Genomic DNA, 20608 nt, shown 5'->3' with positions numbered 1-20608 from the left:
TCTAGCTCCTATTAGCTTTGAGAGGTTCCCAGGGGTTTGCTGTGTATTTTGTGACATACCCCAGCAACCAGGGAGAAGCTACCTACCTTTTACAATTATGAAAAGAGCTCTGGTACAGCAGAGCATGGCAAACAAATCTCTGACCACAAAGCTGCACTAAATTAATAAGGTACCTTTATTGCCCTCAGTGCCCACATTTATTTCCTTGGCTTATACTGCGCTCAGTTCTGTCCCATTCCACTGAGTGGGGACTGATCAGACTTGACACTGGGTATCACTCACTTGTTTGAGGGAAGAATGGTCACAGAAGGTATTTTTTTATCTTTTCTATGAAAAGGGACAGTGGGGCTTTCTGTCTTCCCAGTCTCTTCGGGTTACTTTTGTTCTTTCATTGCCATCTGCGTCCCCAATGTTCCTTATCCATGTGCTTAAGTTAATCCCTTATTATCGGAGGAAAGGACAACTACATGATTTCCCTGCCCACTCCCTAAAACACTGAGCAGAAAATTGCCTGAGGCTAGTATGAATATTAAACTAAAAAGCTTCTGAACAGCTCTCCTCACGGGGGTGTAGACTTCTGCTCCCTCTTTTGTACGCAAGGTAGATCCAAATGTCCATGTGCATATGAAGATCAGTGGGACTGAGGGGCAGAGCAGAGAAAGATTAAATAAAACCAAGATCCCCACAACAGTCATTAATAGGACACGCACCTCAGCAGAGCCCAGGTGGCAGGGAGCTGAGTGCTGCCCTGCCTTATTCCAGTGAGATATGGAAATGACTTTGTTGCTCCGGGCTTACCTGCAGTGACCATCAGATGTCTCATCGGCAGTGGTAGGAGCAAGGAATTTCCCTTGCAAACACAGGTGTTTTTCTGGAATCCTTCCTTTCTTTTCAGCCCCTTCCCTTTATCTTTGTGGCACTTTCCCATTATTCCTGCAACAGGAGTGAAACAGAAACTTCTGCTACCAGCTAGCAAGGACTCATTTTCCAGGGGTAACTCTGCTGCCTTCCCAAAGCTCCTGGCTCAGCTTGTCCAGCTCTTGGAGCTCTCAGACACCCTAGTTTGGTGTCTGAAGCTGAGTCTGAAGGTGTTCAACACCCAGAGCCTGAGGCTTCCTATATACTCCCAGCACAAAATGTGTTGTTGGCACAGCGTGCCTCAAGCTTTCCCAGTCTCCCTGTGCCTTAAACCACCATGGGCCATATCCACACCTCCTAATGCTTGGAGCTTTGGCTTTTCAGTGCAACACAAGCAAAAACAGCTCAGGCAAACCTAATCTCTATCACTGGGCAACCATCCAAGGGTCCCAGGGCAGGGAGGCTTCAGCGTAGATGCTGAGTACTGGGCAGCACCAGCTTCAGGTGTGCTTCCCTGTCCTTGGGGAAAGGCACCAACCTCTCAGCTAACCTCAGCTGTCCAGGCCTGCACGAGAGATGTGCACACACCACCTACTCTCCCTGCAGGAATCAGCCCAATAGCCAGGCTCCAGGTAGAGTAGGACTTCTGCTGCCTCAACCTCCAAGCCCCACGCAGGTGCAAACACTGACCCAGACAGGTTTAGCCCTTAGACCAACCCCTGCAGCTGCAGCAAAACCATTGCCAACAGCACAGCCTTGAGCCCCCAAAATATCCCCTGCTCTGTAACTCCCTGTGCAGATACAGTCTGCCAGTACAGGCGTCCCCTACTGTATGATCCAGCCTAAGCATCCCCTTCCCAGGTGGATGGATAAAATGGGAAAGGGCTGAGGAAGACAGGACCTGAAAGCTGAGTGTGGTCCATTGACAAGTGATGTGCAGCTGCTGCACTGCCCTTGGTGCTCTTCACTACACGGGGAATAGGAGAACACTGAGCTTAAATATGCCTGGTATATCTCAGGAGCTTTGTTCAAGTCACCAGATGACAGGAAAATACTGTGAAGAAGGAGGGACGTATTGAAGGTCACTTCTTGTGCATTGGCTAGTACACAAAGAAGAAAACAGCAGAACAAAAGGCAGTATGACTCTGTCCCAGCACTTGTGTAGCAATGCCATTGCAGCAAATCTCAAAGCTCACATACCCAACTTCTCACCAACACCAATGATCAGGCAAAATCACCTGCATTGGCACCGAGGACAGGACATGCCAGCTAGCAGGGCCCCACCACACCTCCTGGGTTCCCTCTGGTGCTCCCTCTCCCAGACCCACCTCTGCTCCACCACACCAATCGTGGATGTTCCTAGCTGCATATCTTCACTCTTCAAGGATGGGAAGGCCTGAAGTTTCAGAAACTGGTCAGTGGCAGTCATGGGAAAACAGCACACATTCTGCATTGGAAATGATCTCTCTCCTTCTTTCTCTCTTTCTTTTTTTTTTTATTAGAGGCGCTGTTCTTCTTACAGGAGAGTCTTCCAGCTCCCCAGGTCCTATCATTCATTTCCCACTGTCAGCTCACAGAGTTAGCAGCAACAGGTTCTTCTAAAATAACGTTTGCCCACCGACAGCCCCAGCAAGCAGGATGAGGCTGCTACTCCAGGGCTCTCTGTTTTTTTTTGTTGTTTTTTTTTTTCCCAACCCCACTGCTCATTTCACAGGCTGCAAAGTGGCTGATAACACTGGAGCTGGGGACTTTTTGGTTTTTTAGGAAGATTTCAGAAGAGCCTGCTTACAGCTCTGAGCTCTTGCAGGACTCCAGCTCTCTTCGTTATCAGAAATTAGGCTACAGCTACTCAATGTTGATATCACTCTGGGCAAAAGCATAGCTGGTAACCTTTAGCTGGCTATTGGGAGCTACAGAAATAGCCTGCGGGTGTAAGGAAGAGTTTGTTCAGCATCTCACCCTTTTAAACCTTTTTTTAGGAGAAAAGCCAGATGCCGATTCCATATTCAACACTCAGTCTCCCCAAAGTGATCATATGATTCTTGTCCTCGAGTGAACGGTGTGTTTTTCCTTCAGTAACCCTGCTTGGCAGGCTACTGTGTGCATTTGTTATTTTCTGCATAAGAAAGTGCTTTTTGGTCCAAACGTTCATTTGTTCAGTCTTTCCTTCCTTCCTTTCTTTCTTTCTTCCTTCTTTCCTTCCTCACTTTCCTTATTTATTTATTTAGTTGGTTGGTTTTTTTTTTTTTTTTTTTGATGGACACTTGCCCACTCACTCTGTGAGGTTGAAAATAGTAACCAGGCCTCAGGTGATCTTGTCTCTTCATGATTTAAGAGTTTTTACACTCTAAAGGAAGCTTTGACTTTTCGGTAGCCCTTTTTTAAAACAGATCAAATTTGGAATTTTATTAAGATGATGCAGGAAGAAACCTTCCTTCTTGACCAGGGAGACAAAGTGCCTGGGCAGGGACCAGTCTGTTGGTGATTACCTGCTGGGAGTTGTGGTTTCTCTGTCTATGAGATACCTGGTCCGGGCAGAGGTGGTTCAGCTTCACAGGGTCCCATCTGACCAGAGCAGTGGGGATGTCCCTGTGCCCTGACTGCAAGGGGGGCTTCACCTCCCAGGAGAAGGGAGCTGGGGCCGGTCTCAGCGCCTTGCTCCGTGCCTGCATGACCCTATGCACATCCATGCTCACCAACCTCTCCTCCTGGTGCCTGAGTGTGAAGCCCCAGGCTGAACACCCGGCTGCCGGCCGGACTCACTGCCTCCCAGCAAGCAGCGTTCAGTCCCCCCCGGCAACACATGTGCTCAGGGAAGAGGAAGGGGCTGCTCGTTGTACAGTAGGATGGGGACAGATATTTTCTGATCTTTTTCCCAGATCTGATTTTTTATTTCCTACCCCAGATTTTTAAGCAAATGCTTTTTTTTCCAGACCCTTTACATTTTTTTTTTTTTTTTTAATTAAAGCTCATAGCTTTTCCCACAGGGAAATGGAAAAGAGCAGGCCCAGCAAAAGGAAATAGTGATCTGAGGCATCCACTTTGTTTAATAGAGACACTATTAATTTTTTTTTTCTGCTTTATTTAAAAGTTTAAATAATCGTTAGAAGAGTATCCAGAGTCTGGGTCTCAAGTCCTCACCCAGAGAGTGTGGCAACCAGCCAGCTGGAGATACTGCTCTCGCCTGCTCTAACACGCTCTTTCACCCCCTCCCAAAAGCAATTCTGAAGAGAAGTGGATAGAGACAGCTCTCCTCTTCCCTCCCTCCCTCTGTGACCCTAAAACTCCAGTGGCAAAGACATTTGCTTACTCAGCAGCAGAGGAAAGAGGATTAACCCCGTCTTTCACAAGGAAGATTTTACCTCCATTTGCCAGTGTCACTTGGGATTCAGCACAATGCCCCTCTCCCCTGTATTTCTAAAATGCTCAAATCAGCTTGCTTTCATAAATCTCATATTAATTTTTTAATTCACTGAATTAATTAATTAAATCCTGGTCCCGTACAGGAACACTTTCAGATCAGCTGGAAACAGAGTGAAGAAATCCCATTTTTAAAACCAAAACCAAAACCAAAAAAAAACCCAACAACAACAAAAAAAAACCCCTGCAATTCCAGACCGGGGAGTGTCTCTCCCTCACTTTCCAAAAGCCTGGATTCTTACAGCCCCCAGCAGAGCTGAGTATGCCATCTCCTTCTGCCACCCACCTTCCCAGGCCCCCAGGAGCAGCACTGTCTCTGCCAGGTTCACCCAAGAGCCCAGGGAACAGCACAACATCACTGAGGCCTCTGGACAAATTTCGCTTTCCCCAGGAGCTGGAAAGCTGCGCTGAACATACTGCCTTCCTTTCCCCAGGCTGTAATAATTTGTTGGCATTAGACAATGGCATTATTAAATGCTCCTTCTTACTGCTGCTGGGATTGCCATGCAGCTGCTATTTTACCGGACCCTTAGGGTGGGATTCATTCAGCTAAGCTGGGAGGGCTACCATAGAGAGGTCTCTATTTAGGCAACTTATTTAGGCTTCCTTTATACAGGCAGCAGAAATAAACGGGCTCTCCAGGAGCCTACAAGAAAACTGGAGAGGGACTTTTTACAAGGGCATGTAGTGATAGGATGGTAATGGCTTCAAACTGGAAGAGGGTAGATTTAGATAAGATATCAGGAAGAAATTTTTCACTGTGAGAGTGGTGAGATACTGGAACAGGTTGCCCAGAGAAGTTGTAGATGCCTCATACCTGGAAGTGTTCAAGGATGAGGCTGGATGGGGCTTTGAGCAACCTGGTCTAGTGGGAGGTGTCCCTGCCCATGGCAGGGGGTTGGAACTCGATGATTTTCAAGGTCCCTTCCAACTCTAACTATTCTATGATTCTATAATTCAATGATTTTATGACCAGCCCTTCAAAGGGGACCATCCTTCAAAGGCTGTATGGAGGTGGTACAGAAATAGCTGTGCTAGTGAGTGACTTTTCCAGATGTAGATACCACCTTTGGAGGTGCTTTAAACTTCAGAAAAGTTAGATGAATACTATTCTGAGAGACGGGGCATTTTATGACCCAGCACTCTGGGTGTCTACATGCCTTGAATAGCTCTGTGGTCTCTTCAGCACTGTCTGGACGCCGAGATGCCTTCCCCTAAAGCAACTGTAGCACAGCAGCAGTTCCCTATTCTCAGTGATGTTGTAAATGGGGTTACGGATATCAAGATACTCTTTAATGCAACCGAGAACCATTTCCACTGCTTTGCAGTTCTGTAAGGTTATGGCATCACACAACGGAGCTACTCTTTTTTTTTTGGAAATGAATGCACAGAGAAGGGAAAGAGAGAGAGAGAGGGAGCAAGGTGAGGCTTGGACATCCTCTGTGTTTCCCAAAGAAGAAGTCCCTGACGCTCTGCCAGACCAGTGCCACAGGACAAGATGGTGCTCCAGAAAGGCTGGAATTGAGGGGTTTTTTGACTTCTACCGATGCCTGTGAAACAAGACCAGTAACAAAACAGGACCCATCCCCCTCCCTAGACTATACCACAAATTCCAGCCCATTGAACCACGTCATTTCAACAGCAGAGAAGTCCTGAGTGGCATTAAGCTGTGCCACAGTAGCAGCCTAGGCTCCTAATGTAGACAGCAGAGCCCTTGAGCTTTCAAGCACCCAAGCCGGTGGTCGGATTGGCTTAGGTTTGTAACACAGAGCCACTCTCAAGTGCTTGGCCAGGCTCCTGCCTACACATTGAAGCAGCAAGCCCTTCAGTTGCACGAGTAGCTTCAACAGGGCTAACGGAGGCTGCTGCCAGACACGGTGGCCAGTCCCATCCTCCTCTCCTTTATCTCTGACCCTGTTCCTTCTCCTCCCCATTAGTGAAAGCCACTGAGCTACCTGAATTTTATGTGTTCCTTGTACAGGGCAAGTTCCAGCCAGAGCAATAAGCCCCAGAATGCCTCCCACCACTCGCAGAGCTGGTGTAAGGGATGGGAGGATGGGATAGGAGGCTGGGAAAGATTGGGAGCAGGTGCAACTTACCCCTCAGCAGTGAAGCATCGTCTTGGAATGGGCAAGTCACCTGTGTAACCACATCTTGTTTCAAAAGACAGCAGCAACAGTAATTTTTAAAGTAATATTTTAAAGTCTGAGCTTTTCTTTTTCTCCCTTGGCTCAGAGGTTCCCCACCACATTTGTCTTGTATCTAGAGCTGCAGTGATCCTCTCAATTTTTTTGTTTCTGCAACAGAAGAGAGAAGAGCAACCCCTGCCCCGTGAGCAGCCCGCAGGCACCCCTGTTCTTGGGGGTGCCACATCTCACCTCTCCTGGGCTCACCTGCAAGTACAGCACACCCTTCTTCCCAGCTGGCAGACACCTCCCAAGAGGAGGTAACGCAGACTGTTGAGGAAAGAGGTTTTTTTCAATCCTACATATGAAACAGTGTGGTGCAATAGGAAGCAATGGGAGGGAACCGAACTGCAGGACTTTGCCCTGAGGCCTTGAGACCTCTTGAGGAGACCTTCTTTACCACACTCTTCACTGAAGCAAAGGCCCATGACCCTTCTGCTATGACAGGAATCCCTCTCTCAAGGGGAACAGTCAGAGAAAAGGCTTTGATATCCCCACATTACGGACTTTCCCTGTAAGAGGAATACTATGGCTGTACATGAGCGTGTGTCACAGGAAGAAAAGCATTGCAGAGATCTAAAATGGAATAGCCCACACGCATCTATCAGCTAACATAATACTAGAAACAACCTTTCACAGCTACATTTTTTGTGAAATATAAAAAAGACATCAAAAAAAATTACGTCACTGATTTCAGCCTAGAAAGAGGTACAACTAAAAATTGCTACATCCTTAGCCTGCTTGTGATAATTTTGCTTTGCCCTGTTCAAATGAAAATGACAGAAATGATGTAATCTTGGCAAGTGTTACTTTAATTCAGCAGAATTCATTCTATATCTCTTTTCTTCCAAGCAATTATATATTGAAATGTGTGCAAATAAGGTTGTCCTCCAAAAGGTCGTCTTTTTTATTCTCCTTTTTCACATTAATGCCAGATAGAGGGTAATATACACATATACACAGAGAGAGATACTGGTGAAAAGCAAGCTCTTTATGAGGCTCAGTAACCACTAGACAGCTTTCACTAAAAATGTTAAAACTGTGCAGGTGCTTCTGTATTTAGGAAGGGATTTATAATGACGAGATGGACACCTAGTGAATAGAGTATCTTCTGCAGCACAATTTACACTATGCCTGGTTTTGAGGACTATTAAGGAGCTTTAATTCCCTGTAGCAAATCCATATCAAGCCTGGGGTAATATTGAGACAAGATCAAACAGTGAAGATTGCTTGTGAGAGCTTGCTTTTGCCCTTCTTTATATTCCACTATCTTTTAAATTTGGGGTAAGGGTTTTTTGGTAATAAATTGACACAGAGCTGCTTTAACAAGCTACATGCAAGAACCTTCTCCTATGAAGTTTCATATGAAGACATAATTTGGAAAAGCCTTGCAACCACCAGAAGAAGAGAGAGAAGATTTATACTGAATGCAGTATTCATAAAAAGAGCAGAGAGTGCTACAACAGTCAAAGGACAAATCCTGCCCCTCTCTACTTGGGTTGGTGCTTTTATCTTATAATTTTACTTGGGAAATGGAGATATGATGGGCAGACACTTTATATGATGGATTTTAAGCCGAAAACTCAAGTAAAACCTTGGATCTTGTATCTTTAAGTTGTATTTGAAAGTGGTTCTTAAGCTCCTAAGCCTTTTAGATGTTTTTGACAGAGAAACTCAAGAATGTAGTAAAAACACATTAATTTTATATAACCCTTGCTTCAAAAAAAGGAGCAAAAAATATGCTCATTATTTTGCTTAGCTTTTTATTCCATCATTATGGCACAAGATAGAACTTAAAGACAACATCACTGAATAAGTCTTCAACTCCATTAAAATTAAGACTAATATGTTTTATAAAATTCTTTTGATATGATACACTTTCCCTTATCAAGTGATAAAAAATTTTCTCTAGAATACTGAAGTACATTGCCACCTGCTGGCCATAAACAATTTTGCAATTTAAAAACGCCAGAACGTGTATAAAACAGCAACATTTAACAATGCAACATACAGTTATTGAAGAAGTACTATTGACCCAGACTTTGGCACAATTTTTATAGAAATGCAGCTGTGAACTTCTCCAAATGTCATGTGACTCCCTTTCGTAAGTCTGTCTCTGCATTTTTTTTCTCTAACTTTTTTAATGCTGAAGCTTTGTCATTTCAAAGGAAAAGCCATATTCTCTCTCAGTTGTTACACACCTCAATTTATTTGGTTTGTTTTTCTAAAATTTGGATTCCAGTTTATTTATTTGGTTTAGAACAATACATAAAATCATACATTTATAAATATATATATTATATCCTGTATACATACCGTTGGTTTTCCTCTAGAATGGAAGGGCAGACCTTTGCACTATATCCTTAGTTGGTTTAGGCACGGCCTTGCTCTTAGTTGATTCTCTGAGCTGCTTCCTACCAGAATCTAAAAAAATATTTTACAATCTTGTATCAAATTTTAATTTCGTTTGCAAATATATTCATAAGAAAAAAATATTTGGTATTTTCCCCTCTAAGCTCACTACTACCCTTATAAAATATATGGCTTTTCATGTTCCACTCTATTTTAGTGTTTTTCAATAGGCAGTGAAAAGAAGGACAACATCCCCCTTTAACAGGTTTTTTTATATAAGCACAGAAACCAGCTTGTGCACTTTCTATAGAATTCCAATGCATATCACGGTAATGTAAGTGCAGTGATTTTTAAAAAAAAAGCAGTCATGATTGATTGACATCTGTATACGAAAACATAATATATGATTATCATACAATACCCATTACAGAATATACAATCATCAAAACTGCAGATATATAAATACATTTTTAGCAACATCAAAGCCAACAGTTTTATCTTATACACAGTGTACGCATACAGAGTTATTAGACTAAAATTTTCATCTTGTTTTGTCTCAAAAGCTTGCTGAAAAACAGGAACATACTGTATTTGTAAATGGACTGCTTGACAGTGCTGTTAAGAAATTAAAGTGAATAAAGTTTTTAAAAAAAAAAAGTATATGCAATTCAGTTGGTATAAAATAAACAAGCCCTCCCCGTTTTCCAATGTCACTGTTGTTTTCCTATGAGGTGGAGGCAGTTCTCCAGGGTCCGATCATACAAGGGTTTCCGGAAGGGCATCGGGGTTATCAGCTGATAGTAGCTCCCAAATTTGCCACCTCTCCCTTTGCCAGTCATGCCAATCTGCCTCTGAAACATTTTTACTGTTCTGACTGTGAGGTGCCGTGGAACAGATGTGACCGGCTTGGGTGTGCGGGGCTGGCCGCTCCTGCCTGGAGGTGGCCTGGTCAGGGGCTTTGGCTGGCGGTCCTCCAGCTGCTCTGGTCCCTGAGCTTTTTTCTTGGCGTTGATGTCTCCACAAAGAGTGCAATGTTGAAGAAACGCTCGATCGCTGTGACAATGCAGAGCTTGTTTTTGCTTGGCCCGGGTACGGGGGTGGTGGCCGCTCTTTTCTGTAGGAGGGCTTGGTTGTGCTTTGGGAACAACCTACGTTCGAGTCACGCTCACTGAGGTCTTCCACACTGCTTAAAGTCAAGTGCCGCTCCGACTTTGAGTGGGACAGGTCTGAACTCCTACTGCCGACTTGTGGGTCCACTTCGATTTGTGGGTTACTGCACACCCGAGACACCATGGGATGGAGCTGACACTCAGGAATGGCAGCAGTCGTCTGGCTCCTTCGCATGACCTGCCTGCCTGTGTCCAATTCGGAGGTGCTGCCCTGCCACCGAGGAGAATACATGGCGAGGTTCCCCTGGGAAAGAGAGCACTGTCCGGGTCGTAGCAAGCTGCTTTCGTAAATGTTCCCATAAGAACCTGGGGGCCAGAGTCAGAAAGACAACATCAGCCTGCGTAATCGTTTCTGTGGCATTCAACAAATTATTGTTTTTCTCCTGCATCACACTGTAGAAGAGGGATGGGCGCTTTTACCATCAGGCTATGTGACTGAAGGTGTATCAGCCTCACCACCAGCTGAACCTAGGGACAAGGAGCAGTACCCCTATATCTATCCGAACTATGTCTAATATATTAGCTGGTGACTCTAATACTTTACTCTGACATAAAGCCTTGCAGCACTTAACATCTTTCAAATGCTTGAAAAGCAGGGGAGTGTTTTAATCTCATGGTTCCTCTGTGAGGTGGGTGCAGATGGGAGAAAAACACAGACAGCATGGGTCAGGGACTTGTCAGGACCACACCGGCCAGCAGCAGGGTCAGCACCCAGGGTTGCCAACCTCACAGCCTGTGCTTGTGCTACCGCAGCAGCTGCTCTCAAACCCCCACCAGGCATCCACCTTCCAATGACTTTGTGTCCAGTTTTCGGCCCCTTACCACAAAAAAGACATTGAGGTGCTGGAGCGGGTCCAGAGAAGGGCAACAAAGTCGGTGAGGGGTCTGGAGAATAAGTCTTATGAGGAGAGGCTGAGGGAGCTGGGGTGGTTCAGCCTAGAGAAACGGAGGCTGAGGGGAGACCTTATCGCTCTCTACAACTACCTGAAAGGAGGCTGTAGAGAGGCAGGGGTCAGTCTCTTCTCCCAAGTCACAGGCGATAGGACAAGAGGAAAGTTGCACCAGGGGAGGTTCAGACAGGATATTAGGAAAAAAATTTACACTGAAAGGGTTATTAAGCATTGGAATGGGCTGCCCAGGGAAGTGGTTGAGTCACCATCCCTGGAGGTATTTAAAAGACGGGTTGACATAGTGCTTAGTGACATGATTTAGTAATGGTTTTTTATCAGAGTTAGGTTGATGGTTGGACTAGGTGATCTTAAAGGTCCCTTCCAACCTACACAATTCTATGATTCTGTTTTTTGAAGTAATGTTGAAATGACCCTTCAAATTATCTTGTGACAGTTTGAAACATTGCCACATTTGTCTAACCACTGCGCTTCTCTGAATTTTATTGAACAGTCACCTTTAAAAAGTCCAACTCTGGACAATGTGAATTCTCCTACTGGTTTCACTTCGGTTTCTCAAAACTAAGAAATTGCTTATGTCTTTGCTAGATTTGGGCTTAAAAATTGAGAAATAACTGACCTGTTATTGCTGGATCTTTGCAGCCACTTTTCAGCGTTGAATGCCAGGTGCCCCAGATATCAAAATGATCTTCAGAAACATCTAAATAGCAGTAAGAGCAGGAAGAAGATGAATCAAGCTTCTTAAAGCCATTATTTAGAAACATACAAATGGAATGGTAAAACCTTACATAACGTATCAGACTCGTTAACATATACTAGCATCTGATCTACCATGCACCTAACACAAACATCTCAAATATACTTGTTCACCATTACTTCCTGTTTCAGCCTCAGATCCTGTAATGGGTTCAGTAAGCTCTGTATAGACAGGACACCCGAGTTTGCTGAGAGAGTGGAATTTCCCTTAAGTCCTCTGCTTTACTGAAGTCAGTCAGAGAATTTGCCCAAGAACAGCAGGATTTGGTCAACAGAAGGTAGTTCATGTCTTTTTTATAGGAAAGAATGGCAAAGCTCCCTTGGGCAGCCCCAACCCCAGGGGTCACTGTAAGACATGGTCTATCAGCCTGCAGCATCACTTGGGTCTTACACAGAAGTGCTGTCTCACAATAGAGGTTTAATGAAATGCGCGCATCAGGCATTGTGCTGGATTATAACTGTTTCATGCCTTTTTTCTGATTAAATCTAGCAGTAAATGAATTTCCTAATTTGTCATGGTCCAGAATTGTTGTGATGCATATTAAAGTCCAAAAGATGGTTAATATGATAAAACTTCACGTAATTTCTTGTTCATAACTTACTAGAAATCTGACCAAATTTTGAAACCTATTCAGAGATTTAGATGCTGAATAGGAAAGATAAATGCCCATTGGCAGTTACAAAGCATATAACTGAGATAATAGTCTAAATCCCATTAATTCCACAGGGAATTAAGTGCCTAGCCACAGTACCTCTGAAATGAAATGGTTTTAAAAATACTGCCAAACAGTTATCTGCATCCCTAATCATTGAAAGCTCTTAAAGTTTGGCTCATTAAATATGCATTTGATTAATGTATTTTTTTTTTAAAAATATATTTTTAATTGTAAAGCATCTTGAAGTGCTGGTGAGCTATCAGTTTAAAGCACAGTTCTTCACAGAAGAAATCATTCAGGTGTGCACTTCCTAGACAACTATGGAAATTATGGATCCCTGTACTAGTATTGATGGGTGTGTAATTGGTAGCAGATGTAAAGCTGATGAACACAGCTCAGCCGTGTTCTCCAGTGAGAGGGTGTTAAGGTCGTTCTTTTCAATTAGAGAAAATTTGTATCTTGACATCTTAAAAGTCTCAGGTTTTTCCAAATTCTGGACCATAACCTTGCAGCTATTACAGTCCTATGGAGCAGGACTAGAAATCAGTCTTTGCCGTGCTGTCAGACAGGCTGAAAAGCAGGACATAGATAGCGCTATTTTCCTAAATAATAGCTCCAAGTTTTGTGAAATGCCATACCAAATGCATCCCTAACAGCTGGCTGAACTAATAAGGAGGAGTGAGCACAGACAGTTCAGGCTCAAGACAAAGAAAGGATGTTGGTCAGTCATTTCTTGTAAGGTTATTTACACTATTGCTCCTCAAATCCTGGTAGCTGCTAAGACAAAACCAATACTTTTCAATTACTTCAGAAACCCCCATCAGTTACTGAGGTGGATGAACACAAGCAGGATACACTCTACCTTTTCCAGCCTGTGATGCAGAAGAATTCTCCTTTGTCTTAGGCTGCAAATGTCCAACCAGTGTGTACTGTTCAGGTACCTTGTACAGCTTATCTGGGCTGCGGGCAACTTCTTCTTGCATTGCCATCAGCGAGCGCTCAGACAGTACTGGGGAATTGTTGTCATAAGGGGAGACATCTCCACTTGAAGCTTTGTTGGAATCTGTGGAAGAATGTCTTCCTCCTGTGGAGTAGGAACCTTCTGACCGCAGCATCTCAGGGCTCCTGAGAAATTTTGATAAGCAAACGAATGTTAATGAAAAATGCTTGATGTTCACAGCTACAGGTGCAGTTTGACATCATACAAATAAAATCAAATACAGGATTATGATCACAGCTGCTGAAATGAAAACAATTCAGAAGCAGTACAGAGGTGAATTTTCCATGAGTAAAACTTTTGCCATGAAGTGGCCAGCAGAGGCCACTAAAAATCATAAGATGTTGCTGTCAAGAAAGAAAACAACAAAAACCACACAACCATACAGCTCGCCACAGGAAATTAAATAGTGAATCAATTCCTTATGTTACCTTGACAATTTAGCTTGTTGCAACAGTAAATCTGAGGGCATAATAGGGAAGATTAGTTTGATACTAAGCAGCATGCTAAAATCACTTCTTCCATTCTGAAGTACTAGTACAAGTCAGAGAAATCAAAACCTTAGCTCCCGTCTCATGCTGTGAGAAAGATCCTCTTCTAGAGACATCAGAAGGTAAATATTCTACAGGGGACAAGCAAATACTGTACTTCTGATGGGGGCAACAAAAAACTGGCTCTGTTGATAACTTCTACGACTTCTTTTACTCTTTCATCTTTACATCACCAACAGCATGGCCTGCATTTAATTCTGGAAAAAAAAAAAGGCTAACAAACACCCACGAAAGTCCAGTCAAGACCCAGAAAGACAACTCTAATTTTTGAAGCGTGTTGGGAACACTGAGGGAGATTTCTTGAACTGTTACAGTTTGCTACACAGATAGGAGGCAGTTCGTGAGTCACTGAATGTCTGAAAGAGTATGTAGAAATACTCTATAAACAAATATAACTTTTTTTCCTATCAGTCCTCCCTAATTTATATTTCTATTACTCATTTTTAATTTATCTGCACCTTGATCCTTGTTTCTTAGATGCTTATCTTTTGCTTCTCTTGAGTCAAACACTTCTCCCAGTGACCTCACGTTAATATCTGCTCTAACTGCATGTATTATGACAGAGGCTCATTCTTGTAAATGTGCATTGAAAACAGTCAGCCCTTCTCAGAGTCAAATCCAAAGACAGCTTGAACTGAGGGAGCAGCCAAAGTACTTTACTTGTTATGGAACAATAACCCTCTTTCCAGACAAATGAAATAAAACTGAAGAAAGAAAATAAAGAAAACACACAGTGCTAAGACAGGCTAGCCACAGCACACTAAATATTAATACAGAAATAATGACCAAACTTAACACCACTTTCAAGCTGTTGGTTTTTTTTCCTTGCTGATTTACATACTGCATGTCCCAAAACATAAAACACATACATTCAACATCATGATTGTTATGTTATTCAATATTCCACTTTTTTCCAGTATTAAACCAACTATAAAGCATTGGGAATGAATTAACTAAGTTTAATCCTCAGTAACTCCCAGCAAGAAATCCATCACTGAACTGATCCTGAACCTTAACTTGGGCCAACTCAAAAAACCAGAGCTACCATTTGGCAAAGTAGCACTTTCCCAGGCTTCCCAGTGTGGTTGATATGGTAATGTTGGGCAGTCATTAAAAAAAAAAAAAAGTAAAACATGCCTCAATTATGTAACTTCCCACCTCAACTTGTCATCTGAAGATGAGTCCAAATTAATGTATAAACAGCCACGCACTGAAGAATTATTGTCTTTTAAGTATGTAAAATTCTATCACAAATCTTTTGTCTCTTTTTTTGCCCCTTACTCCTTTCTTTCTGCCCTCCTAAATTCTAAAAAAGCTTGTGCAGTGAGTGTAAGTTAAGACGAGATTTAAGCAATGTCTTGAGAATTTTAGAAGAACTGGAAAGACCTGAGAGAAACGGGGAGAAACGTTGGTATCTGTAGGTTTCCTATGACCAAATGTCTTTCTCTCCAGCTTTCTAGACTGAACATCATCTAAACCTCACCTGCTAGCATACAGACATACTTAGCACTAATAGTCACAACAATAAGGGTTATTGTATGTAAATCTTTGCAGAATCAAAACGTAACTATGTTGCACAGGCCAAAGAGAGAGGTATACCACCACATAGCCACGGCAAGGTAACACAAGGAATAGGGGAAAGGGAAATGGAAATGAAAGAATGTGGAAACATAAACTGGAGCTTTGTGAAACACTAATTTCATGTCTTACCTTGAATGATCTGTTATAGTCTATCTCTTCTCAAGACAGAGTTCCTGATAAAAATTTACTCAAATGGAAACTGTCAAGTCTTTGGAAAGATCCAAATGTTCAAGTTTCTAAAGTCATTTAAGGTTTCTGCTAGTAAGCCCACGCAATTATATATATAATATCACTTTCAAATTTGTTTGGAAAAAATAGTTTTAAAAATCAAAGAAAATCCCTGTGGCCAATCTTACTGCAAGAAACCATCAAAATGGATTGAACACTTTAAAGTTGGAAATTGATCTCATACATTTGCAGCTTTACCATGCTCTTCACAAACAAAATAAAACCCAATTTACAAAAGACTTGGCTCGCATCTTTCCAAATGAAGAATGAATTCTCATATAATCCTTAAAACAAAACTTTTGCATCTGTTTGCTTTGTGGCTTGTATTCAGTAGCAAACGGATGTTTACTAAAATTCAAAATTCATCTTCCCCTGGATACCTGTGAGATTCTCTACCCACACTGGGGAAAAACTAAATTGGGAGGCAAATGTGAATATTGCACTAGATACCGACTCGCCTATATGCAGCCTATGAGTAAGGGCAGATTATGATCTCCACAAAGAATAATAGAAGACTATGTACTATTAAATGTGACAAATGGGAAGGCACATTAAGTATTTTCTAGTGGTTATGAACTATGTTAAGGAAAAGATTTTAAAAGTGATTACACATAAAATAAGATTTGAAAGCTGCAGAAGGAACCTATGCCACATGTGTTCAAAAATACTATTTCAGACTCCAAAACAAAAATCAACTATGCTAACGAGGGAGTCTTGGGCCTTCCTTTTTAATTCGTATCCTTCTGAATTGACATTATCCACCAGAGTCTACTTACATGGGTGAACTGGGAAGATGTTAATAATAATTACTTCTACTGGGGATATTCCTACTTTTCTACTGCCATCAAGATCATCAAAACAGGAAATCCCTTTCTGGTTTTGGCAGAAATCCTTTTCTGTTACACCTTAAAGCTTCTGAATGGGAAAACAATTATTTTTTACAAGAGGCAAACCATAAGGAGTGTGATGGCTTGGCAGCATGCAGTAGTAATTTCCATATATTTTTGAGCAACAGAGGTGCCACCAACAAACAGATTATTATGGGATTATGATGTGGTTGCAACTGTAACAGGGTAGAGGACTCAATGATTCAGTGAGCCTCTGCAACTTTGAAAACTGCATTTACGCATACTTTATGGTCTATTGTATGCCTTCATTTTTGAGCCACATGTTAGGATGGATTAAAATCCACCATCATCATCCAAAACCAATTGAAAATTCTATAACTTTGAAACTCATTTACTCTAAAAGGACTATTAACCATGATAAGCAATAAATAATCATAAGAAACATTTTATTTTTGCTTTTGAAGATGTTTCATCTTACAGCTGGAAACCCCAAATTCCATTGTCATCAAGCCAACATACAAAAAAGTTAGGACAGTCATCCACAAAAGCACACTTCATAATTGCTGTCAACGATAATTAGTGCTTTACCATGAATGACTTCCATAAACTCCCTGACACACCATTCATGATGCTCAGCTCTTAAGAGTACTGAAAGATGAGGAACATCTGATTTGTCCTCCTCTGGGGAGGAAAAGAGATTGTGTTTTCTCTGTTAGATCAGAGCCAAGAAAGCATTTGTAATGACATCAAAAGCAGAGATGTGAGGGCATTGCAGAAGCAGGACCTTCAGAGCAATTAATATAACATTAAAGTCTTGAAGCTGATTCCATACTCTACACTATGCATCCAACTAGCTCTTCTGGATGAAGATTGTCTCAAGAATATGTAAAGTTTTCTATTCCACAGATCCCAATTTGGATATTGAATGCATGACCAGGAAATTTCCAAGAGTAGTAAGGATGTATTTTGGAGGCTTACTTTTATTAAATCAAGACAAACATCTCCTCATTGTCTGCTGCCTCACATTTCTTACAGGAGAAATAACCAACGAATATGTAGCCTCAAAATTGAGATTACGTTCTGCAATAGATTAATCTCTTAAGAGCATCACACTCCTAGCAATCCCACTAAGCAACATTCCCTTTAATTGCCTGGAAAGTCTTAACCAAGAAGTTGCAATCACAGTGAAGACATATCTCATTAAGAATAACTCACTCACATGATAGCAGAGCAGAAGAAAAATGACAGACAGTAAGTTTTTCCCATCTCAGTGATACTTCATCTGCCCATTACTGGAAATACAATAAATTGGTACTAGTGTAGCTATACGTTCTATTTGGTTTTGAAACCTTTTCCTACAAAACACCTTTTGTCAGATGTGACTAGCTTTGCACAAAAGATGCTTTTTCTCCTGTTGGTGCTCATGCTGGCTGAAAAGTAAGGAAGCTCAAGGAGGTCAATTAACTTAAAGGAAACAGGTTCTAACAATAATCATCCACAATGTTTTGTGACAAATTTATGCTCAGTTGGTATATGTACCACATATGAGACACAATTTTATGTCTATATTATACAGACGGTGAAATCCAGCATGAAGGTTTTTATTAGCATGAATTAGAAACAATATGATCACTCCAAACTGAGGGTAAGTGTCTACAGACTTTGCCATATGTCATGTGATTTGCAGTGTCTCTCCTAATTGTGGTCTTGCCTCATGGCAAATGTGAAACAAGTGTAAAAGACAGCTAAGGTATCTCTGATATCCTGCATTTATTGTGATCTAAATATACATATGGGAACTTGTCAGTCAGACATAAACTGACTGAAATTATTTCATGTCGGTGGTACACTAAGAAAACACACAGAAACAACTACCACAAATATCTGTGATAACTTGCAACTGCATGTCATGTGTTCATGTGGTTAAGTCAAAAAACTAATAAAATCCTTTACAACGTGATATATTCTGCACATATTTTTGTTTTTAATTTTTATAATTACAGAAACCTTTTTCTCCATGTGTTAATTATACTATTTCTTCTATACCTCTTTCTTTAAAGCCAGGCACACTATTACATTACCTCCAACTCTACAGAGGGAGAGAAAAAAAATCATAGCTGACTGTACAAATTCAATTTTAATTCTATTCTGAATGCACTAGGCACTTTCCACACACACAGAGGAAGACAAAGTCCAATCTGTCCCAGAGAGCTAAAAGTCTAGGAAATCTCTTAAAGATTACTTAAAGCAAGCTTGTCAAATTTTGTGATTTTGTGGTCTGACATATTGGGATTCACTAGAATAAAGGCAATGACTGTGCGTCCCATGAGAAAGCCAGGAATCCTGTTAATCCAAATGTACAAACTCATAGCATTAAGGCACATGGGTGTTGGCATACATACACCATACACAAAGTTGGAATACGTTATGTATCGTAACTGCAATAGTGACCTGTGTGATTTTTTTTCTCTTCAGATCTTCCACAAAGCATACAATTAAATAATATCCAAAGAGTCTCCATAAACCTGCTGTAGCAGCAGTTGACTTGTTTACAATGTCCTATGTGTATACAATAGGAAAAGAACAACAAACTGGTCAAACGGCTAGCCGTGATTGTGTTAAGGCACTCTAGGGTGTGTTTCAAGGATAGTGGAATACACGCCTCCTGTTACTGAAGACTAGAACAAACCCAAGACATGAACCAGCAGATCACTAGAATACATCCTGTCAGATAATAGTGCACTGAATACTTTTATGTACATGTCATTCTGTTCTCTGCAGCAGAGTGCAATCTTTCCTGTGAATCAGGAAACAAAATTTGTCTTTAGAAAACACTGTACAAGAGTCATAATTTCTTTGGCAGAGTCTGTTTAATGGGAGGATATTTCTACTCCACTATAGACAGTGCAGAAGAGCTGTGGAAAACTAGAACCTCTTGAACACTTCCAGTGGGAGAAAGAAATTCCCAGCAGAAACAGGGATGATGAAAAAACAGATTACTCACGATGTCTGGGAAGCTTTCCTCCTCAACAAGTAGTCCACAACATCTGGATCAGTCTCTAATAGGCTAATAAGCACTTCATTTTGTAGGTCAGGGGAAACCTGTGAAGACAATAAAAAAATAGTTGGAGATTAATATCCTTTCACATACATTCATTTTGGTACTCTGCTTAATCTAAAAGACCAAGTATGAGTACATTTACGGAGAGTATATAAAATAAATATTCAGAAGCTTCCATTTAAAAAAGAAATTTCATGTACCAACAGGTGAACTTGGACTAAAGATCACTTTGTACAACGTCAAATGCTGATTACTGTTGAATAACCCATTGGTATCCAGTTGGGTATCATATCTGATAACAACAATCTCAAAAGCTCCAGTTCAATGTCCCTACCTTACATCACCATTCAAAGATCTGGAGACATTTACAAATTTCCATTCCAAGTGACTGTACTTCTCTTCTTTTAGAAACAATATGAAATATAATTACATAAGAAGGGGAATGTTTATTCATATATTCTGTGGCATTTCACTTATTTATGTCCTTCTCATATGGAAATTTCCAGGTAAATGTTCTATCTGTGAAGTTCTTCAATTGTTTCATTTCAGTGAGAGCTGACAAAGGTCAATATTTTTCTAAATGAAGCCTTATAAACATTTAAAGTTCATGTATCCATATGGCTGAATCTTGGGATCTAGAAGCACTGAAATTCCTGCCTATGCTCAATCAGAACTTAAATAATTACAAAGTTCATCTGTCCATAACTCAGGGTTACAAGTGGGTCCTGTTGGATCTCCAGCCACTCTGGACTTTGGGTAGTAGCAACAGGCTCAGCCAGAATTTGTGTCATTTTCTTTGGAGTTTGGCCTTCTGATTTGCTAACTCTCTCTAGTGCCCTTTATATGGAAATGAAACTTCAAAACACTTGATAGCTTCAGCTTCTGCAGGATGTAGCAACATCTCCTGGGCAGGTAGCAGGAACGGCACTCCAAAACCTGCCCAAGCAAACTTTTTGTTTCCAACTGCATTTTACATGAGTCTTATCAATCCTTAAGTGAGTTTGTCCACATCACAGTGGACAATTCAATTCAACCTT

The 20608-nt window shown here is 41.5% G+C and overlaps 1 protein-coding gene across 1 annotated transcript in view; it reads right to left on the bottom strand.

Annotated features, from left to right (window-relative positions):
• Window positions 1-7256: 7256 nt before the first annotated feature.
• Window positions 7257-20608, bottom strand: part of ARHGAP6 (Rho GTPase activating protein 6) — a 341879-nt gene continuing 328527 nt past the window's right edge. The window contains exons 10-13 of the mRNA XM_074148954.1: window positions 19515-19612; window positions 13168-13430; window positions 11513-11593; window positions 7257-10291 (exon numbers count right to left, since the gene is read on the bottom strand). Of these exons, the coding sequence (XP_074005055.1) occupies window positions 9573-10291; window positions 11513-11593; window positions 13168-13430; window positions 19515-19612 (1161 nt within the window). The 3' untranslated portion in view covers window positions 7257-9572. The remainder of the gene's footprint in view (window positions 10292-11512; window positions 11594-13167; window positions 13431-19514; window positions 19613-20608) is intronic.

This window comes from Numenius arquata, chromosome 1 (genome assembly GCF_964106895.1).
Source record: "Numenius arquata chromosome 1, bNumArq3.hap1.1, whole genome shotgun sequence".
Classification (NCBI taxonomy): domain Eukaryota; kingdom Metazoa; phylum Chordata; class Aves; order Charadriiformes; family Scolopacidae; genus Numenius; species Numenius arquata.
The sequence above is the reverse complement of the archived record's forward strand: the minus strand, read 5'-3'. Positions and strand labels throughout refer to the sequence as shown.